Source organism: Poecilia reticulata, linkage group LG6, assembly GCF_000633615.1.
Source record: "Poecilia reticulata strain Guanapo linkage group LG6, Guppy_female_1.0+MT, whole genome shotgun sequence".
Lineage (NCBI taxonomy): Eukaryota > Metazoa > Chordata > Actinopteri > Cyprinodontiformes > Poeciliidae > Poecilia > Poecilia reticulata.
The window spans coordinates 10426939-10450057 of record NC_024336.1 but is presented as its reverse complement, the minus strand read 5'-3'; the positions used below and the strand labels follow the sequence as shown (position 1 = coordinate 10450057).

The following is a 23119-nucleotide window of genomic DNA, read 5'->3' as shown; positions in this document are numbered from 1 at the left end:
TGAGCATCAAGGCTCGATGGCGAGCAGCGTCTTTCATTTCAACGACACCAACTTGGGACTTTTCAGCGGGTTTTGCACACAGCCGCCGCAGGATCAGGGCGAGTTCTCAGAAAGTAAGAAAACAAACTAAAAGCCGAGGATTTGTTCTTGCTTGTTGATTATTTGAACTTGTATTTTCATTGAATATGTCATAAGAATCCACACCGAAATTAGTACAGAATTACATGTACCTTATACATAATAATAATAATTTTAAATAAATCTAATATTACGATGCCTTGTGTGCTTTTATGTTGTCTAAAAAGTCTGGATTCATTTAAAAAGAAAAGATAAGATATATAGGTGCAAGTTTTAGCAAGGGAAATTTAAGACTTTTTAATGCTAGTTTAATGAAATTCAAGACAAAACTACACACAGGGGGAAAAAACCGCTAACTAGCAAGAGTATATGAGCAGCTAGCTACCAAGGAACGTAATGAAGAAACTTTTACTTGACAGAAAAGTCTAAATAAATAATAATAAATAAATTTAAGGCCACCATACACATTTTTCAATGAATTTAAGACATTTTAAGGCCTTAATTTTTCTTTCTTTCTAAACAATAATGAATTTAAGATGTTTTAAAGATGCACAGACACTCTGTGTCATGGTTTGGGAATGCTTTGCTGTAAGATCTGAGCAGCTTGGATCATTTTTCAGATGGATTTGCTGTCCATCATTCTATATCTTCTCCTTCACTGTAAACATAAACCCAGTGAAATCTATATTGCAATAGATTACATTGAAACAAACTTTGTATTTAGGTAAAAAATGCTGAAAACAAATCCTTCATGTGTGCTCCATATAGCTTTTCATTTATTCAATTTTACATACTGAATATATTCAGAATACAAACTTTTGATTCCACTGTTGCAGCGAATGAAACGTTACATTAAAAATCTTTCTGTGTATTTATACATATATGTATATTTTACAGTATTTTATGATAATAAAAAAACAACAAAAAATAACGGAACATAAAAGCGGCTGTCCCTTTCATCAAACCAACAACGAGCTGAAATGTAAAACCGTGGTCACCCTGTTTTTATAGCTGGAGAGCATTCCAGCTCGTCATGTTCAAGTATATAGAGTTCATTACATAAAAGAAAAAATAAACCCAGAACGACACAACTCTATATTAGTACTAACACAGATATTGCACCATTGGATGGCATGTACCAAATGTCCTAAATTGGCAAAAATGATTATAAATACAAATACTTAAAAGCGGCAATTCTGAAACACCAAAATTCACAAATCAAAACTAGAGTTTCAGCCGGCAAAACAAATACTTCTGAGGTCGTCTTTAGTTCAGAGTCTCGTCCGTCCCTCACTCTATGAGGGGGTAAGTGCAACGTGCAGTCAAGTTTATTTCTTTCATGACAACGGGATAAAAAAAAAAAAAAATAGCGTTAGCTTCTTGGTCTTGGCTTTAGAGTTTTCCGGTGACGAGCGGAAACGTGTGATCAGATCCTACGGTTCTTCTTCAGCACCTCCAAATACTGCTGCGTGGCCCAGCTGAGGGGGTCCAGCTCCACTCTGGAGGCGGAGCCCACCGGGGACAGGCGGGCCGAGGCGGCGTCCAGCTCCGCTGTGGCTGAGAGAGGGCCAAGGTTAAMGCCTGCCGAGGCTCCTTCCCAAAGATGGTGAAGGAGGAGGAGGAGGAGCTGCGCTTACCGTGTCTCAGTTCTTTCGATATGTTTTTGTCCAGTTCTCTCTGCATCTGGGGAAAACACAGCAGCGTCTCAGGTGAACAAAAACAAAACGCGGGTGTGAAATGTGGGTGAGGAGAAGAGCCACTGAGAAACACCACTGTAGAAAACACACCAGAGGGGGGAAAAAGCTGGAGAAAATCTGTGTTTTTTTTGACGTGAAACACATAAGGTCATGCAAAATTTTCAAGCTCTTCACAGATCTGAAAGCTGTGGTATACAAAGAGCTCCTCAATGGTTGAAAAACAAATTTGCAGAAATAATTTTTAAGTAAAATCTGAATAAATTAACCTCCCTTCCTCAGATGGCGACCAGTACAAACCAATACGCCTTGCTCTGTGTGGGGATAGAAGTGAAGTGCATAAATTCAATTTCTGGCTTGTCCAGATTGATATGTTTTTATTATAAAAGACATCTAGATAAGGATTTAATTTACATCAGTCCCACTTTACCACTGCTTTATTCAAACTTATAAAACAGGGCTTTCATGTTTGTGCCGTTTATGTTTGCTAAGGTAACACTAAAATCAAAACGCTCATTTATTTCAGTGTTTCAGTTCAAAAAGTGAAACTTGATACATGTTAGTAGATTTATTGAACTGACTGATAGAATTCAATCATTTACTTTTATTTATTTTAATGGCTTGCAGCTAACAAAAACTCACAATTCCTTCCTTCCAGACACTAAAACATTGCGTAACAATTTAAAATGCATGTACAGTTTTAATGCCGTATTGATAATCTGTGTCCATTTGGACGGCTGCCTACTGTATGGTTCTCCAGCAAAACAATCCCCGAGTGTATAAAAATGTTACTTTAAAAGGAGCGACTTGTCGAAACAGCTGCGTTTTCATCGCAAATGTACACAAAACTTAATATTCCATTAATGTCGGAAAAACACAATTACGGAAATTGCGGCGTCTCCGTTAAATAAGAAACGCAATTAAAATCCCACCTAAATAAGTTTGCTCGCGCCATGAGTCGTTAAAAAACATGCAGCGCCACGATCCTCCAACTACTTCCTGTTGAATTCTTCTTCGTGGTTTGCGCCAATGGAGACATCCGGTTGTTGATCATGTAACGCGGAAAAAGTGTTTTTACTGCATTTTCTCCGAATACACTAATTTCGATGCTGCTCATAAAAGGACCCACCTCATCATAGCGCAAAAAAACTTAAAAGAAAGGAAATTGACAATCTCTGCCCCCCCCCCCCCCGAAAATGACGTTTTATTATGCTAATTTATTTCCGAAATGTCAGCGTGAATATATACTCACGAGCCAGTCGTATCTATTACATAGCTTCAAGTGCGAGTTCCTGTTATTGTGCAGCTGCGGGACCAATGACAACTTTAGAAACGTCTTACCTGAACTAAGGAGAAAAAGAGCTGGACTGCTGCTTGGCCAAACGGTAGCATTAAACAAGCTTCAGAATGCTGTCGGTGGAAGACTGTAGACCTACGCTGTTACCGAACCACAAACCAACAACATGAACAATGGACGAACACTGCATTTAGATACACTTCCTTTTTTTTATGGTGCAGTCTCAGAGCTAATGAGTCGTGAACAAACCTTCTGGGGGAATGTTTTGTCTGCGCACACCTGCTGTCAGGATGGAAAATGGCAGAGGTGAGTATTTACAAAATAATACCCCACTACGACCCGTCATATTTTAGTTCCTTAAAACTGTGTACTAACTGCCATCCATTGAAAGACATTATTATTATGTATTTACCTTTTCGCAGCAAGAATACCAAGATGAATGAAGACGCACCTAAACACACACACACTAGAAATAACCAAAATAAACCAACTGGAAACCCAATTGCCGTATTGCTGGTTTACTGTATACACTTTCATTAAAATAAATAACTAAAATATAAATGTAACAGTGACAATGTAACAGTAAAAGTGTTATGTAAAGCTGTCGTATCCCTAGCAAATTAATTAATAGTTTTATTCTATAGTCATTAAATTAATACACACAAACAGAGATTGTGGTTAATATATGACACCACAACCTACTTTATAAATACCTGTCACTATATGGTTTTGACAGATTTTATCTTTTAAATAAACATACGTCTTTTTAAAGTTGCTCAAAGAGTTTGTTATTGAGAGGAAATGATCAAAATAACTTTTTAAGAGGATCTATCATCTAGGCTCAGATGAATCTCTTTGTATTCCCTTAAAGTTTACAATGTGACAATATGAACATTATCATCACCTACTGGCCGGGCATGAGTATACAAGCATTTTGTGTTTGGTAAATGTATAATTTTTTTTCTTTTTTGGCATCGATTTAGCTTAATCCAGGCCTAATTTATTTTGTTTCCTTTAACAAAATTTGTGTGCTTAGGATAATTCTGAGTATATTTTATAAATTTTTTTGAATTAAGTTGCTTAATTATAACTTCTCTCTTGAAGATGCACTGACACTTGAAAACTTCAGCGTTCGTTCACAGAGGATCCAGCAAACGTTTGAAAGCAAAACAAGATAAAAACTGTTCTGTACCCGATTCTGTGACCAACGCCTGCACCAGTTACAATCTCAATATTCAAGGGGAATTCATTGCAGATAAAAGAAAAGCTGCAGAGCTTTGGCTCAGATTAACTTTATACTGAATGACAAACTGTTCAGACCTGAGATAGAACCAAACTAAACTGATTCTTCAGTGAAAAAGTTTTAACGCTAAAGTTGCTGATAAAAACCGGCAGAAAGTAAAAGAAGAGAGAAAAACAGAAACAGTGGCCTCCAGCTGCCTTTCAAAGCCAACAAAGGAGCGCCACCTAGTGTTGTTTTAGCTGTGCAGGCACAGCAGAGGTTTTTTCCACTTCACTATAATGTGCAACTTTGTCTATAAAATAAACTGTAATCACAAAAAAACACTCAAGTTTGAGGCTGCAACATTGCAAAATGTAAGAAAATTCAAGCTGTTTATGCTATATTTAAAAAAAAAGAAGCGCAAAATATGTAAATTTTTTGTTGCTTTGTCTGGCAGTTTTTTCTCCACTGAAGCCACGAGCAACGCAATGAAACAGCAACCAGTCACACACTCAGCTAAAAACAGCAACACACCTGGTTATGAGTCTGGCTGAAGAGAGGAGAAGTGAGAAAAAGACTTTTGAGCTAGAAGCTAAAAGAGTGAGAAATACAAGACAAGTTAGAGGTAATAGTGAAAAGACAGAAATAATAAACAGGAGGAAGAAGCAAACAAAAAAAGTCTGCAAAGCCTAAAGTTGGGTGACCTGATGTAACTCGTCAAACACACGTCTCTGACTATGAGGTGAAACTACAGAGATGTCACAGTTTATAAGTAACATCTCTGCAGTTACATGAACTTATTCTTAAAAAAATGAAATCAGGAATATACCAGAACACAGATTTCCTCTTTAATCTCTATAAGTGAGTGAGAGATGAAGGACTGGGCAGACCTTAGCCAGGTAGTCCTCCACCCTTTGGTTCTGTCCGTCTGACTCAGTACTGGGCAGGGAATATCCCACGCTCATGTTCCTGTTGAGGGCCCCCACTGAGGTCCCGGGGTTCGCTGGCGTAGCCAAGGCGCTCATGTCCAGAGAAGGCCCCATCAGGCTCCCGCTTGTGACGTTTCCCATCATAAGACTCCTGCTGCGCTCGGTCAGCAACTTGGAGTTGGCTTCGGAGAGGCGGCAGTTGGCCCTGTTCATGGGAAACAAGAAAACGCTAATCACCGCCATCTTTTTAGCAGCTCAGGATTTGTTAACAAGCATTTACCAAACCTATTATATATATATATATTTTTTTACAAAGCGAAATAGACTTCTTCAATAAACATTTTAACCTCTCCAGTTTGGCAGTTAGGGACATCCGCAGGCGCATCTCTTCGTTGTAGAGGTGTCGATAGCGCTCCAGCTCGGAGCGCGTGGACTCTTTTTGGCTGAGCATCTCCTGCTGGATGGTGCGGGCTCGGTTCAGCTCCCCTTCCAGCTCGCGGATCTTCTTTTCCAGCTGGGAGCGCAGGTTTTCCTCGTTGGCGGCTTTGATCTCATCTAGTGCTTCCTGAGATGCCGCCTGGGACTGAGAGACGCATAAATTGTTGTTAATCCCACTGGCGGGATTCTTCTGCTATTGTGAATTAATTTCCTCTCTGTTGGGGTTTTTCTCAGCTTTTTACCTGTAGGAAGAGGTTGACCTGCTCTAGTTTCTGCTGCACCTCCTGGTGGGCTTTTTCCTCCGCTTCACGTCGGTACTGATCCAGCACGCCCTGGTCGGGCTTGTTGTTCTCCAACTGGCGTCTCAGCTCCACCACCTCGCTCTCCAAGTGCCTCTTGCTTCTCTCCAGCTCGCCGTGGTTACGGCCCGCTCCTTTCATGGAGGCCAACTGGTCCTGGAGCTCCCCGTTGATCTGCTCCAGCTGGCAGCGACGAGATGTTTCCTTCTCCAACTCTGCCTGCAGATCCTCCACCTGAAGACAGAAGAGACATTTGAAGGCCAAGAAGCAAGGGGAGATAGTAGGCGATGCACTGCACAGGTGTTCATTTAAAGTTCGGTACAAACAACTTGCCTTTGGGGCAGCATGTTGCTGTAAAATCTTTCGACTGTGGATACAAGCATAATAATTAAGACGCTCAGACCCTCAGGTCGTACGTTTGCCCGATATCCCATTAGACACTTTAGGATGACGGCTGTTTTTGAGCCTTTCAGGCAATTATTGCCATAAAATGTTACACACGTACATTTTTGATTTTGGTCATCCTGTTTTTGCAACTTTGAAGTAATGATATGTAGTAAAATAAGAACAAGGACGTGGCTGTTTGCGAGTCTTGTGTGGAAAATGGCTCCCACAATTTTTTTTTGTGCTTAGCAGTTTACCGTTAGTTTCTGCAAATTTTTTTTTTGTATTTAGCAGTCAAATTTTTTTTTTGTATTTAGCAGTCTAGCGTTAGCTTCCACTATTTTTCGTGCTAAGAAGTTCAGTGTTAGCTTCCACTAATCCTTTATGTTTAGCGGTTTAGGAAAGCAGAGCTAATATTTTTGTGCTTAGCAGTTTACCATTAGTTTCTGCTAATTTGTTAACTACCTTAGAACCCAGGTTCAGAACAACAAAAACTGTGAAATGGTCTTGTTTGATATTTTGAATCCAAAAACCAAAATATAATATATAAGTAGCACATTAGGTCGCGTTGAAGCCAGCATCAGCACCACAGACCTTGTCGTCCATCCAGGTGTCAGCCTGACTCTGTCTCCGGTGAGGGCTCTTCATAGAGGAGTATTTCGCTCCTCCAGACTCTGGACCCTGCAGCTTCTTCTTTGCACTTTTTAATAAAGTTCGTTGCCTTAAATATAAACGCACAGAGTGAATATCTAAAGCATCAAGTAAAATATCCTAAACTTGTTAACATTAGGCTGATTGAATGTACAAAATAATTGAGTGGGGACTTAAAAAGGATACAGACACTGGTGGACCACAAAGCCAAGTAGTTGGTTCTAGAGGATCCTAGCTGGCTCTAAACAGCAGGATCACCCACCGCCCAGTGACAGAGTCCAAAAGTCACCTGTGCATTTCTTTTTGAAGCTCCATGTTTCTCTTCATCTCTTGATCGAGGCGAGTGTCAACCGCTTTCTTTTGCTCTGCAATTTTCTTGACTTTCTTCTTTTCAAGCTCCATCTAGACCAGAACGAACAACTCAGTGACTCTTCATACCTCAACTGAGTGACGCTTAACCATCATATCTCTCATAGATTACTATCACAGTGTGAACACCTGGTTTGTGAGCTCTCCTTTTTCTCTTTCAAGTTCTGTCAGGCGCAGTCCTAACTTTGAGCGGCTCTTCGTCTCTTCCTCCCACAGGACCTGAGAGTCCTGCATGGTGTTAGACAGCATGCTCTGTTTGTGCAACTGTAGAAGAAAAACATACAAGCTCAAAGTACGGTTCTGTTTATACTTTAGGCATGGATGTTGCTCATTTTAAATCATTTTGAAAATAAACCTTAAACCTCGTGCATGCGCTTGCTCACACCCCCGCAATCGCTCCCTGCTACGCTAGAGCTAGTTCCCTACATTGGAGTCTGCTGTGAATGCTTAGAGTGGCCACATTGAATTGTACATGCATGAGCATGGTTGACAGCACTAAGAAACTCCACCTGCCTCTGATTGGTTGTTTCTGACTGGAAGCAGCGCATTTCTGCAGATGGAGAAGTCAGAGGTGCTCAAATTTTTCATACATTATCTGTTATCTGTCTCATACTTTCAGGATGTGGTGACGATTTTAACGATTGCGTTTACTGCAGCTTTAAGGCTTTGGAATGGCATTGACCCAAATCCTATTAAAACCTTTGAGAAAATACACCACAAACTCAAATCTGAGCACTCACTTCCTGTTAATAAAATCAATTAAAGGTTATTGCTTTATAGTAGGTTGTTCAGATAATCCATTAAAAGTCAAAAGAATAAAGTCAATCCCTATAATTGAGTGTATGTAAACCTATGACTTCAACTAAGGAATTAGAATGAGAATGTATTTTTAGGCATTTTATCGGTCCTAAACTTGCGTTTTCGTTTTCATCGTATATAAAAACAAATAAACTGATGAAAATTATGACGAACTAACAACAGAAATCACCCACCTCTTTATTCAGCTGCTCTTCCAAAGAAATCTTGTTGCCTTGCAGGTTCGATACCAGCTCCTCCAAATGTGCACGAACCTAAAAAGAAAAAAACATGATTTAAAAGCAAAACAAAATAAAACCAAAAATGAAATAGTCTTTGTGTTTCTGCTACTGCTGAAAAAAAATCAAGTTAGGATTTTAGAAAGATGAAAGCAAACTAAAGGAAGTGACATGCATTAATCAGGAATACATTCACAACTGAAAGAAAGACACCACAGAAAAAGATTAAAAAAAAAAAAAAGACAGGGAGAGGAAAGACATTTTTCCATCACCAGGATACTTATTCCCACATAAGCTTGGAGTTCTGACACTAAAAACATGTTTTATTTCACTTCATTAAGAGGATTATTTTATCTCTAGTTAAAAAAAAAAAAAAATTAAATGAATCAGCGTACAAAGAGGAAGAACCTCACACAGAGAAACTATGCCTACAGTCACAATACTGACCCCTCCTCCAGGTGAGCAGTCAGCTCGCTGAAAAAAGATTGTATGCCCTTTAAGTTTAAAACAGACTTAAATACATAAACTCAGATAGTTGATTTAACAGAATTGCATGACACCTTTTAGCTCCAAAGAGACGTGGAGCATTGAGACCATGAGTGAGCAGGTGAACGGGTTACTCACCACGACAGCTTCCTGAGCGCTTTTCTGAAGAGCCTCAATTTTATCGGCCTGTTGCTTCGTAGTACCTTCCAGTTTGGCGTTCTTGATCTCCATCCTGGGCGACATTAACATTCTCTATTAATCAGGTCCAAATACCTGCGACTGTATGGATATATGTTAATCGGATTAATCGTGATTAATTGATTACTAAAATAATCGTCAACTAATTTAGCAATTGATTAATCGCTGCCTCAAAATAAACAGCCATTTGGTGAAAAACCAACATATTCAGCAGTAACAAAGCCAAAACTACAAAAAATATATGCGGTTTCCATTTCAGATAAAAATTGCCTTCTTTTTAAATTTGTTTTAGCTGAAACTCTTAAAGCAGCTTAATTTTAGCTTCAACGGCTTCAGATTTACAGCAGGAATGCTGTTACTGCATTTTAGGCAGTAAAACATTTATTTTTTTATTTTAAAAAGGAAATTAATTATTTTAATGTATAAAAAAGGCTTAAGTGGTTAAATAAAAAACCTGTAGAATGTGCTTTAAAAAACAACAACAAAAAAAACAGATTAATCGTTTAATCATCAGAATAATCAATAGATTAATCGATTGCTAAAATAGGCGTTAGTTGCAGCCTTAACATTACAGGAAAAAATCTGCACATAGTATCTAATCACATGGTTTGTAGGCTTTACTTCAAAACTTCAAATACGCAGTTCTCTAAGAATAAATACAAAGGATCGCTATGAATCAGCGCGTGTGTCGAAACCGTGTGTTTGCCCTTACTTTTGCATCGCTTCCTCCAGCTGTTTGGTGGTGATTTCAGTGGCCACGATGGTCGCCACTGCCTCCTGGAGTTTATAAGTGGTAGTTTTAAGTTCCTTTTCCGTTTCGCCCAATTTGACTTTCATACTGGTCATATGTCGCTCTGCCTCGAAATACTTCTCTTCTGTTTCCTCAAGCTAAGTAATACAGACAAAACAAAACACTCAAGAGCAAAGATAAAAAGTGTACTTCATGGTTCATTTATATATATATAGAAAAAGCAGCTATTAATCCTCTGGATTAGTCTTGAAGTTTTTTGTCACATCCTAATATAAAATTATTATTGTTGTGACAACTCACCAAATGGAAGTAATTAATTCTTCAGTAGAAAAAAAAAATTGGATTTGGTTTCCAAAATATTTTACAAATATGTTGGGTGGGAGGAAATAAAGAGCAAAGTTGAAATGTGCTTTCAAAAACCCAAAACGGCCCCATGAAATACACCATTCCTATGGTGAAGCATGGTGATGGTGGTATCATGCTGAGGGAAATTTTGTCTGGAGATAAACACAGGGCAAAACTGGAAAAAAAACACCAGCTACGGGATAAAAAAGTCCTAAAACTAGCAGCTTGGAGGTTCACTTCACACTAGGTAGCAGGACAGGCCAGAAACTGACTATAATTTCAATTTTACTGTAATTGACTAAAGGTTCAGTAAAAGGTTTTTCTCTGATCTCTTGACTCAGGTGAACTGAATAGAAATGTATGTTACTCTTAAATGTGTGTTTTTTTTAAAACAAAATTTTAAAACCGTGTTTTAATGGCACTGCCATAAGATGTATATATATGTTAAAAAAAAGATTCAACCAGCTTTAACGTTTGAAAGGCCCTGATCACATAATAAACTTCAACTTAGTGATTACAATTTCTCATATTCCAGCAGAAAATTTATTGACCGATTGTCTCGTAATAAATCACGTTTCAGAGAAGAGAGCTGCGTCCTGCAGTCACCTTTTCTCTGAGTCTCTCGATGTCTTTGAGAAGCCGAACTTTCTCTTGCTCCAGGTTGTCGCGATAGCGTGTGAGGACCTCCAGGGAAGCTTCACACATCGATAACTTCTTGAGAGAGTCGGCCAGCTCCTGCTGCAGCTCCCTCACGGTGTTCTGTGCAGAAAGAAACAAGGTCAGATATAAAGAAGCATCTTAGCAGGGGGGAATATAAGATGTTCTGAAGAACTTTTAGTCAGGCTACGCAGCCTCAGTCTCACCTCTCGTTGATTCTTCTCATCCTCTAACTTGAGGTTCAGATCACGAAGTTCAGCAGCCTTGCTGGCGAGCTCCTTGTTTCTCTCCTCAACCAGATGAACTCGTTCTTCACAGTCGGCGCGCAGGTTGGTCAGCATGTCGCTGAAGCGCTGCTGGGCTTCGGTTATGGCACGCTCCTTCGCGGCGGCTTGGTTCTGGGCCTCTTCCAGATGCTGCCGAAGCAACATGGTCTCGCTTTGGGCGTGGGCGAGGCGTTCTTCCGCTGCTTCTTGGCGCGCTACGCTGCGACTGGACAGCTCCTTCTCTGCTTGCAGGGCGGTTTCGAGCTCCTTGGCACGCGCCATCCCAAAGTCCTTCTCTTTCAGCAGGGCGTCCAGCAGCAGATTCTTCTCCGCCAGCTGCGCAGTGACCCGATGGACCTCGTTCTCCATGCTGTTTGTGTTGGCATCGGCCTTGGTCAGCTTCTGTTTCAGGTTGCTGACTGCCTCGCGCTGAGCGGTTATTTCGTCTGAAAAAAAAAGCGATAAAATGCATCAATGTTTACAAACAGAGAGAAGAGACGTGGTTTGCATTAGGAGGAGAAACGGGTTAAACAATAATTGTAAAATGCACACTGCAGGCAAGTAAACAAAAAGCAATATTACATGCTTAGAGTACAAATTGTAGGGCTGAAACAAACGATTAGTTGTGATTAATTGATTAATTGAAAAAAAATCTTAGTTTAGGAGTCAATTATTCGATTAATAATAAAACGATAAACTAATTTAGCTATTTAATAATTGTGATTAATCAATTAAGTGAAAAATATGTCCATTAATTTTTCCTCCAGAAAAAAAGTCACTGGTGTTACAGACTCAAAAAGGTTATTTGCTGAAAGAACACCATATTCACAGCAGTAATTAAGCCAAAACGGTACAAAAATGGATACCATTTGTATTTAAGATAAAAAAGGTCCTTCTTTGGCTGTAAATATGTTGTTCCCAGAAAGTATCAATTCCATTTTATCCAATTAATCGATTAATCGTCAGAGTAATGGATGACTAAAATAACTTAGCTGCAGCTCTGCAAAATTATATGTGCAGACCGGAGGACTTCTCTACTCACTTGTGAGTCGGTCTTTCTCTCTCTGGTGTTCTTCCTTCTCTCTCAGCAGAGCTTTCTCTGTCTCTGCGTGAGACGCCAGGCGAAGTTCGATCTCCTTCACAGCCGCGGCCAAGCGAGACCGAGTCGCCTCGGCCTCAGTCTCCAGCGTCTCGCGAGTCTGTCGTTCTTGTTCCAGGTGGCTCGTCGTTTTCACCAACTCGGTCTTCAGTGCCGACATCTGGTTGTTGCAAGCGAACACGGTCTGGGTCACGGTTTCATTGCTGTGCTTGAGGTCTTGACGAATGTCCTCGAGCTGTTCCTTGAGGGCCTCGTTCTCCTCCACGAGGGTGCTCTCTTTCAGACTGCTGTCTGCCTGGGAATGTTCGAAGTCTGACTTTATTGTGGTCAGCTGCTCCTGCAGCGAACTGATCTGACGAAGGAGCTCTCTTTCCCTGTCGCCGGCCTCAGTGAGCTGGGACAGAGCCTACCACGCATCACAACAAAAACATCACCGTAAGTCCGTCTGGATTTGTGTTTAAAAAAAGCGCAACAAATAACAGTAATGGGGAAAAAAAACAACACAATCCTGAGATGATCGGATTGAAAGTTAGAGGATCACCTCGTTGCTTCTGCTCATGTTTTTCCTGTGCTCTGCCTCCATCTCCTTCTGCTTTCGGAGGTGATTGTTGAGCAGATTTTCCTGCAGGGCCCGGGAGGTGCGTTCCTGAGCCAACAACTTCTGAGTCTCATGTTGTTCTTCTTCAAGCTGAGCGTTAAACATATCACACACAGGCGTTAGAATCACACACACACATGCAAGCAAAGCGATTATTTTAGTAAGTGGATATGGTGATGATTAATAGATTAATCGAGTAAAAAAACGTGCCAATTTCTGCAGATTTTTCAGTTAATAATTAACAACAGGTTTTTAACAAGGGATACAACAGCGCTGCAACTAACAATTATTTTAGTCATCAGTTATTGTATTGATTATGCTGACAATTAATCAGATAAAAAAATCTTCAATTTCCACAGATTTTTCAGTCAGTATTTAACACATCTGACACAAAAAGTTATAAAAATATAAAGATGTACTTTTTTATATTCGGCATGAACATATCAAAAGACATGGTCATCTCTTTTGATACAAGAAAAAAGAAAATGGCTGCTTACCAATTAATCGACAGTGGATCGATCAACTTTAGATTAACTTATTAATCGATAACACACATCTCCATTTCTAGCAGAAAATAAAAAACTTAATAAACAGTTAGGCAGATAAAAACAAAGTGCCTGTTTCATGTTGCTGGCGAGCGTTCTCATCTCCAGCTCCATGTTCCTCAGTGACAGCTCCACCTTCAGCTTGTCCTGGACCTCAAACTGATGCTGCTCCTCCACCCGCTTCAGCTTGTCTTTCGTGGTGTCGTACATCATGGAGGCATTCTGGCGATTCTCCTGCTCTTGTTTCAGTTGGAATCTTCACACCAAGTGCAACACAAAGAGAGCAAGTAAATAAATATATATATATTTAAAAAATATATATAAATAAATAAATAAAAAGTCCAGAGGAAACAATTTCAGTTAGCCCAAAAATCAACAACAAAAAAATTCTCACTTGATGTTTGTGAGTTCAGTCTGTATTTCCAGCTGGTTGCGCTCCAGAAGAGACCGAGCGTCTCTGACTTCCTCCAGTAAGCCCTTCAGCGACGTTCTTTCCGCTTCCAGCTGGTTCACCCTGTCTGACAGATGCCCATGGCGACTTCGCAGTTTTTGAATGGAGCGCTCGTACTCGTGGAAAATGTTCTGTATCTTTGCCGTAGTCGTGGGATCTGGAGGATGAAATACAGTGAGATGGTCATGAAAGAAGGTCAACTCAGCGTCTGGTGAACCCGTTGTTCGTTGATTTGGCCGTGTGTTTTGGACCAAGAGATGAACTGTTTCCATTTTATGATGCAGGCCACCAAACTGATCCAAATGACCCAGTTTAGTCACCACCGCCCACAGTGAATAGCTAAAAGAGTTTATTTTAAAAAGCTCAAATATAATTAAAAAGGCTTCAGATACATCCATTAGAATTAGTGCCACCTGTAAAATGGTTAAAAACAGTATGTCATTAACAGATATTAAAAGTGTTCAAATTTAAGATCTACACTGTTCAGTTCAATTCTACTCCGATAAAAGAAGGCACTTATTTTTAGACACAGCTTCACCACAGCTGCCAACAAATCAATCTGTCTGTGTCTGTATAACTAGATTATCTAATTTAATTTTGGAACAAAAAAGTAAATAACTCCTTGTGTATTGCGCAAGCTTATTACCCAAAGCGAATGACTCCAGCTTCTGCTTGAAGGAGGCTGCATTACGGTAGCCTGAAGTCTGTGAGTCCGGGTCGTCTGTGTCGGACGACTGGGTGAGTTCTTCCAGATCGTCAGGCACGCTTAAGTCTTCAAGACTCTGGACCTGGAAAGAAAAAAATGACGATACAATTATTCCCGTATCTGTTTCAAATCCAACACTCGTTTGTGTAGTCGATCCGGTTGTTTGTACCTTGCTTTTCTGTCGATCTGTAGTCACAGACCTGAGCCGCACAAACACAAAAACAAGGAGAAAAAAAAGTCATTCTAAAGATTTGCACGAACATAGTGAAAATACTGAACGTGTAATGGTATAATGTAGTATATTGTTGAGAAAGCAATTGCAAGCTTTTGCTGTAACGCAAGGCATTTCTGACTTGGTTGACAAAAGCAAATTTGACATTTTAATCTCTTATAAAAGCAATAAAAACACAGATTTAGATATGTTTTGGAGGCATTTTTGTTGTATGTTGTGAATATTTGTATTTTCTGCACTGTAATTAAAGAGGTGCGATGTTGAAAGAAGCCTCCTGTATGTTTTTATCCCAAGTAAATGTTTGAGACCCTCACAACTTAAAAAAGATAACCTGAGTAAATGCAAAATGCATTTTTCGAATCATCACTTTCAGGGAAAAACGCTATCTGAACCCTCCTGGTTCCTATGGTGACGATTGCCTCTGACACTGATTGTGTCATCCTTAGTAGCAACAACTTCTAAAAGCATTCTGAAGCTTTGTTTTTCTTAGCTATTCAGAGAACTTTAGGTACACTTTAAATCAACGACAACGCCATTGTCCTTCACGATTATCTGCCAGATATTGTGGTTCCATCAACGCAAGTTACTGAACCTTTTTCAAGGCGTTTGTTGCTGCCTGGAGTGGGCTCAACTACTTGTTACGTTAAGGGATCAATTGTTCATATTGGACCTGATTAACTAAATGAAAAGTAAATTTTGTATTTACTCAGGTTGTCTTTGTTAATAAAAGTTGGTTGGTGACCTGAAAACAAACAAACAAGCAAAGCAAAAACAGAAGAAAAGCTTAAGGCAGCAAGTACTTTTACCACAGGCTATGCTAACAGTAGGGCTGAAACGATTAATCGACTCTTGATTAATCGACTATTGAAATAATCAGCAACTAATTTAGTAATCGATTAATCGTTAACTGGAGCACACAAACTCAAAAAAGAGGAATATGCTGGAAAACCAACATATTCATGGGAGTAATTAAGCCAAAACGGTACAAAAAAATGAAAACACTGCATTTAAGATAAAAACAAAAACCTTTGTCTGTCAATGTGTTCTACCCAGAATTTCTCAAGTGGCATATTTTTAGATTCACTCAATTGAAATTCAATTACTAAAATAATTGTCTGTTGCAGCCCTACTTAACAGTTTTATGCAGTCTGTTCACCTATCAACCACAAGTTTTGGAGAGGGAGATTTGTTTCCAGTAAATAGCGTTCAGATTAAGAACACCAAATAGATTAGTAGCGCAGAGAGATGTAGGAAAGTGGCGTCCTGCATGTATACCTGGCTCCTTCATCGTCCGATATGTCACTTATAGTGTTTTCCTCAACCTCAGGTGAGGGTGCTTGATCAACTTCTTTGTTGGCCTGAGGGCCTCCACTTTGCCGGGCCCAATGGACCATCAGCTCCAGTTGTAATTTCCCTTCTGGACCTTGCTTTATGCCACTGCAGCTCTGCACGACTGGAGTTCTGTTGGTGTTATGGAGAGCAATAAACCTGATAGTCATTGAACTGTGACTGTCTGAGGCCTTTGGTTGACATGAAAAAGAAAGGACACACTGAAACCAACCCACCAAAACAAAACATAAACCCCTTAAAGGACACGGCAGAATTATTTGCACTCTTGGCAAACCTTGTGTAGAAAGCCTAAAAATGCAGAAAAAAATGAAGCTTCATCCTATCATCTAACCAAAGCTCCCGTAGATTGCTTTTTTTAATTCAACGTGTTATTTTTGTGATAGTAGGACACAAAAGAGTTCTTTCCCAACTTTATCTTGACTCAGCGGTTGTTATGGAAACTGGGCGAAACCAAGATGCAATTAGTTGCTCAGTGCGAGTGTTGGGAGTCAAATGACAAATTTATTTTTAGGCTTTTTCTTACACATCTTTACCATGGGTGCAAAGAAATGTGGCAGCTTCTGCCACATTTCACTGAAATGCATACCTTTGTCTGGTATCAAGCTGATATTCCTGATGAGATCTTCCAGCTTGAACCAAACTTAAACATACACTGGTACCAGGCTTCTCCGAACCATCTGCTTCACTGCCATCGTGGGAAATGCGTGACTTTCGATGCGCCGCCACAGCTCCTGTTGCTTTGCCGGCCATCTGAAAAACAACAACAAAAAACATACAAGATTTATGAAGTTGGCAGGAGAGAACGGTCCAGCTGAGGAAGTGCCGAGGCTTGCACTTTAACATGCAATTTGGATCCGTGTTCGTGTTCCTTATCATACATAATTCAGCCTCGCCCCGCCCTCTGGAGACCTAATACCTTAAAGCTGTTTCTACTTCAGAGGCTATTGGAACTGCACTACCTAGGAAAAATAGGTAACGGATTTAATAACTTAGGAAAAATAGGTAATGCAGTTAATACCAGACTTACTACCTTACTACCTCAACTACTTAAGAGTCTATTGGAACTGCAGTACCTAGGAAAAGTAACCTTTTAGCCTTTTCACATCACAACCAGAAACGTTGATGCATTTTATTGTGATTTTAAATGATAGACCAAAATAAACCAGTGAGCAATTTAGAAATGGAAGGAAAAAAGAATTTACACAATTATTTTGTAAGAAGCTCACAATTAAAGAATGGTGCAAATTTGACACCGTTGATGCAGATGAAAACTTTTTTATTCATTTTAAGACCAAAAAATTCACTGATACAAGTTTTTGGTTTTTAATTTTAAGGATCATTATTAAATTGTTGCCCCACTTTTTCTTCATCATATAAAATACACTGAAGTTTGTGGTTGGTTTAGAACAAAATGCAAAAGAGCTCAAGGGATATGAATAAGTCCTTATTACTTAAGAATACTAACCCAAGATGGTTGAATACTCTTGAATAATTAAAATTAAGAATTTGATCTACAATATCCACTCTGCTATTGCTCAATGTTAACCCAATTTTCTAATAATTTACTGAAGCCAACACACATTTACGTATTACTGCTGGTTGTCATGTTCTTTACATACAATAAAATGACAATACAAATAGTAGATTATTGCCTGTCCTTTTCTTATTCTGTCCTTTAAGAAATTGATACACCAAAAAACTTAGATAATAAAAACTCTTCATGAGAATAACTGTAAAAACTAACACACAGCATGCATAATATGGGAAACCAAAACTGAAAATAAAACTCATTCCATGCATTAAAAARAACTATTGTTCATGCAATCTTCGCACATATTTGACAGACATTTTCAGTGTAAATCACACATGCAAAGCAGACGTATGACACAAGACTACAAAGAAAAAGCACACAAATGTAGACCACTGGTAGTCTTAGATTTGTTGGCCAGTCACTAGCATATTTTGTCTGAAAATCTGTACCACATGCAGATATTTCACGGTACATTATATGTATGTAACTGATTTGACATTTTGAAAAATCTGTGATTAACTTATTTAAAGCCAACTTAACTTTTTTAATCAATTGATGACATTCTCAGGCCTCAGTTTTAAACTCACAAATTTAAGATTTTTTTAATAATGTATGGACACCCTGCTTAAATCTAATCAAAAGAATTGCAGTTTTTGACTTTTACAAATGACTTTGTCTACACACAGCTGTTCAGAAAACACTCGAGGGTCCACAGCTGGTTGGTTAGAATGGCAAGGAGTTAAGATGGGTATAAGTGAACCAAGCAGATCTACATGAAATGAAGCACGGGACAAGAAACAAACATGTAACTGCAACAATAAGGTCATAATGTTATGAGCCTTAACTGAAAAGAGGAAGAGAAACATATTCAGGTATTGAATAAACTGAGGAAGAGAGAGAAAGACGAAGTCCAGAAGCAACTGCGTCAGAAGCAGCAATCCTATGTCGGTTTCTTGGGCTGGGCCTTTGCTTTGAATACAACTCCCAGCATTCCTACCTCAGGGTTAAACCTCATCATGTCCTCTTCTCCATTAGAGACATCTGGACGTCTATGTTGCAAGGCCGGCTCAGACGTCAGACTCTCTTCTGAGCCCACGTTGGACCAGTCAGCTTCATGTAGACGGCCAGCAGGGTCGGTAGCAAGCAGAGCTTCGCCGTTATCCTTTGAAGCAGCAGGTTTGTTGTAGCGATTGGTATCGTCTTCGCTTTCTTCCTGTGCAGCGTTGAGCTGCGATGAAGCATTGGCCTCGACATCAGCTGTGAGTAGAGCTGACTTGTGATGGATAATGCTATTGTTAACGTCCTGATCACAGTCTGGTAGCGTTTCTTCACACAGGGAGCTGCCAGGTGACTCTGCCATAGACTCCTCCTGTCCTGACTCTCTCTGCTCAGGGATGGTGAGAAGAACAGTACTTCTTGCTCTGGCTGTGGGGCGAACGATGTCCTCTTCTTCCTCGTCACTTGAATCTTCACCCGCAGAGCTGGACGCAGGAGAAGCGTCTTCCGTGGGGGTTTTCGTAGAACAACTTGATTCAAAAAGTTCGCCAAACTTCTCCTTTAATTCCCCAGTGACGCTCTTAAAGGTGGATTTTACCTCCCTTTTCTCCACCTCTACCCAGAGTTTCTCGTAACGCTTCTCCCACGGCGCATCTCCACCTACCTTTTCCTCCGTGTCAGAGCCTTCATGGCCTAAGTTGTTCAAACTGAACTCACATCCATCTACTGCATCATCTTTCTCCTTCGATGATGCGATTTGACAAGGAAGAACAAACAAACAAAAACAAACAACAAAAAAGACAGAAATGCAAAAACAAAGGTTTTGATATAATATACAGAACACAAGGCAGACATAGAATCCACTTGGGATGTTCAAACTAGGGGTGAACCGATTCCGATTTTTGCAGATACCGTTGTTTTTAGTCTGAAAAGTCACTAAATATAACGGTGATTATTGTTTCCGCTCATGTGGAGATGTGAACAGGTTTCTCGGTTAAGTGTTGACCAATCACCCAAAATTAAGGGAATTAGGGCCGAATTATTGGTGCACCCCTAGTTCAAACTGTCTATTTTGTAATGAAAACTTGGTAAAACTTTCTATCTCTAAAATTGCAAAACTGGTAGACATAACTCAAAAGCCTGCAATCATTTTCCGTACAATAAATAACTTAGGCAGTACACTCTCTTGGTTTATCACATTACAAATTTTTGACAGAATGAGAAAGTTCAAAATACTTTTACAAATATATTGTACATTTGTTGCTTCTTGCCAGGAACACTTTAGTACAGTTAGGTAGCTAGTTATACCTTGTAAAAAAGATATTCTGCTTTTGCTAAAAATGTTCAAAGTTAGTCCAAATTAAAAGTCATCAATATGACTTGCTCATGTATTTTTAGAAAGAGAAAGACGCTTAAGCTGGAGACGATGTTGCTGAAAAGGAAAATTGAATTCAGGAGGCAGAGACAACTGTATCAACATTTCTCACCCTCTCCTGGTGTTCTTCAAAATCTGAATTGTCTTGAGTGTTTTCTGTCGCCTGCGACTGGTCAGCAGTACCTGGAGAGAAGATGGGAATCAGTACCCAGAACACTGGGCATGTGCACGCATAAAGGTAATCTTACAAAGGACAACTACATTGTACCATGTTCATGGGTCGACTGTCGCCGATCGCCAGTTGGAGAATTTTCTCGAGAGCCTCTAGTCTTTTCTATCTCACCATCTGAATCTGGTTGCGGGACAAAGAAACATAAAAACTCTTGCATGTTACATATGTAGTACTGGGGACACACAAGACAGAAAAAAAAGTCAGCAACTTACCTTCGTTGCTTGTCGTCTGAAAACTTATCTTAGTTGTACGAGGTTGGGGCAGCGGAGCAAAGACGGGGGACGTGCTGGGTAGGCTCTTCCCAAAGCTGCTGCTCCTCTTAGGTGTTGAGGTTCTGGGAAGACCACAATCTTCTTTCTGTCCACCACCAGAAGAATTACCATCTTTCTGAAACTCCTCTTGGCCAGAGGAGGGAAACTTCAACCCAGGCGGTGTTCTTTTACTGACACTGCTGGCAGAATCCCAGTCTGATCCATCTGCACCACGAACATAAGATACTTTAAGTCAAGTAAAAAAAAAAAAAAAAGATTAGTTTGTGGAGCCACGGAGAGTACAGTTTATGTCTAGTTAAACATTACACCCCCTTTCTCTTCTACTCTTCTAAGCTACGGTCTAAAGCAAAATACAAAAATACAGCTTTTAGTGAAAACACCTGAACTTATTCAAACTCCTTTACTGTTACTGACCTGCATCTTTTGCTTCAAAACGGGTCAGGACAGAAACAAAAATCAATGCAAAAGTCAGTGCCACATATAAAGAACACAGGCTTTTTAATCGTTTGCTCATCAGCAGTTGTTTTCTTTTATGTTAAAACTTTGGTTGAAGTCAACAATAATTCACACTAAAGCAAAAAGAACTTCAACAATGACTCAGGTGAATGCTAGATTCATGGTAAGGAGAACACAAACCTGAAACAAATCCAAAACAATCAACACCATCATGCTTTGAAGCAGAGGTTTGTAGAGTGAACTTTGTGCAATCATCTTTCAAAAGTACCTCTCAGATTATAGATTTGATGAGTAATTGYCCCACTCTTATGCTAAAACCATTACATGTTGTAGCTTGTTTGATGGAAATCAGTCAAAAAATAGACTAAAAGTCTTTTATTAGAGAAAAAACAAACAACAAAACAGCCTTACCTTCAAGATCATCTACATCGCCGACACCAAGCTCGTCCATTATGTTGACATTTCCTTTGTGGCTGCTCAAAACAGTGAGCGCTTTAGAACTTTCTTTCTGTTTAAAATAAAACACAAAGCTCTAATTGTAGCACATATTAGTTAAGTTCTGTGTCTCAACCTGTTAAATGTACCTTTTTCTGTACAAGATTGTCTTCCTTTGGAAGCTCCCTTTGATTGTCCCTACTGTCACTTCCATCTGAAAAAGACAGGATGTGATTTTAATTGACAACTTAAGAGTTCTCTGGGAAGTATCCAGAAAATCCAGATGATGCAGGGAGTTAGGAGACTGTTAAGGCATTTTCGCACTGCAAGGAACGGTACAGAACGGAACGGTTTCGACCGTGTTTGCATTAGAACTTCCGACCGGTTCCACCCGGCCCCTTGGAACCACAAGAGCTGTGGTTCCAATCGGGCCGGCCAAGCAGTTCTGCTTAGAATCAGCAGCTGATTGGCCGCTGGTTGTTATGGAGTCAGACGTTGATAGCTGGCTCTCACTAAACTGTATTTTGTAAAGAGTGCTCTTTCCAATATTTTTATTATTAGTTTTAATTAGCAATGGATTTGTCACAATATATTGCAATCACCTGGTCTAATGATGAGGTAAATTTTTTCTTCTGCTTACTCGCTGATCAACGAGTACAAAATAATTTAGATCGGTCAACGAGGAATGAAAAAGTTTTCCGCCGCATCTCTGAGGAAAAGGCTTTGGCCGCTACATTGAAACCATTGTTTAGTTTCAAAAATAATGACATCAGGTACAGCTTCAATGGCGCCCTCAGTGTATATGCAAACACAACAGGGCTGGAACCGTCCCGTTCCGTTAAGTTCCTTGCAGTGCGAAAACGGCTCTAGAAGCATTCCCATGCAAATGAGCTGGAGGTTAGCATGTTTCTGCATCGCCATGCAAACTGGTTTATTTGAATGGAACACAATTTCAGCGATGGTCGAGATTAGTAGAGTTTGAATCACAACATTCCTTTAAAACAAGCCACCTACAACCATCTTCAGTTACCTCATATTTCTTTTCTATTTTTTTTTTACCTTAATAGCCACAAACTTCAGTGTATTTTATTGGGAATTCTGTAGCTGTTTAAGTAGAGGTGGTGGAAAGTCTTCTAAGTTTTCATAAAACTGTTTCATTTCTCATCCAGTCAGCTTCTTCAGTTCTAAACATGGCTTGAAAGTATGAGGCTAATAAGTTTCAGCACGAACAATCAGAGTCACTAATGGGGCTGTAAAGGTAGACAAGTGGTTGAAGACAAGAGTGGAAGTAACTATCTATGTCTGGCTTAAATAAATCAACATTAAACATCTTTTAGCGTGTGTCTATGCCTTCTCCTAGGATTGAAATTTTTAAGGGTAGTCATAGCAGTTTATAGTGTCTCTGAACATCCATTTTCAAGTTCTGGATCAGATTCTCAGTTGGTTTTAAGTCTAGATTTTGACCAAGCCTTTGTAACACATGAACATGCTTTGAAATAAACCCTTCTACTGTAGTTCTGGCTTGTTGCTCTACTGGAAGGTGACCCTCCTCCCCAGACTCAAGTTTTGTGTTTGTAGGTTTTAAAATCGTGCTGTCAAAAAAGTGAAAAACAATACATTTTGTGCTGGTCTACCATGTAAAATCCCAATAAAATAAAACGAAGGTTGTTCTTGTACTGTAACAAAAGGCAAAAAAGTTCAAAACTTCCCCAAGTTCTGAACTTTTGTGATTTGTGCTTCTTC

At 39.6% G+C, this 23119-nt stretch overlaps 1 protein-coding gene across 9 annotated transcripts in view; it reads right to left on the bottom strand.

The window, feature by feature from the left end:
- Positions 1–1051: 1051 nt before the first annotated feature.
- The window catches only part of ankrd26 (ankyrin repeat domain containing 26), a 31114-nt gene continuing 9046 nt past the window's right edge, over positions 1052–23119 (bottom strand). For 5 of the 9 annotated variants that reach the window (XM_017305297.1, XM_017305289.1, XM_017305294.1 and 2 more), the window contains 27 exons: positions 21526–21590; positions 21353–21449; positions 20426–20710; positions 20250–20333; positions 20094–20164; positions 19271–19348; positions 16666–16829; positions 16005–16190; positions 14667–14697; positions 14438–14579; positions 13735–13948; positions 13413–13596; positions 12739–12885; positions 12141–12603; positions 11039–11544; positions 10782–10934; positions 9792–9967; positions 9020–9113; positions 8354–8431; positions 7491–7625; positions 7282–7394; positions 6936–7062; positions 5901–6191; positions 5568–5803; positions 5182–5425; positions 1716–1761; positions 1052–1635 (listed from right to left, as the gene is read on the bottom strand). In XM_017305297.1, the coding sequence (XP_017160786.1) occupies positions 1505–1635; positions 1716–1761; positions 5182–5425; positions 5568–5803; positions 5901–6191; positions 6936–7062; positions 7282–7394; positions 7491–7625; positions 8354–8431; positions 9020–9113; positions 9792–9967; positions 10782–10934; positions 11039–11544; positions 12141–12603; positions 12739–12885; positions 13413–13596; positions 13735–13948; positions 14438–14579; positions 14667–14697; positions 16005–16190; positions 16666–16829; positions 19271–19348; positions 20094–20164; positions 20250–20333; positions 20426–20710; positions 21353–21449; positions 21526–21590 (4541 nt within the window). In that variant the 3' untranslated portion in view covers positions 1052–1504. Of the gene's footprint in view, positions 1636–1715; positions 1762–2312; positions 4884–5181; positions 5426–5567; positions 5804–5900; positions 6192–6935; positions 7063–7281; positions 7395–7490; positions 7626–8353; positions 8432–9019; positions 9114–9791; positions 9968–10781; positions 10935–11038; positions 11545–12140; positions 12604–12738; positions 12886–13412; positions 13597–13734; positions 13949–14437; positions 14580–14666; positions 14698–16004; positions 16191–16665; positions 16830–19270; positions 19349–20093; positions 20165–20249; positions 20334–20425; positions 20711–21352; positions 21450–21525; positions 21591–23119 lie in introns of those variants that run through there. The other 4 variants (XM_017305291.1, XM_017305296.1, XM_017305293.1 and 1 more) reach the window with 4 other exon arrangements.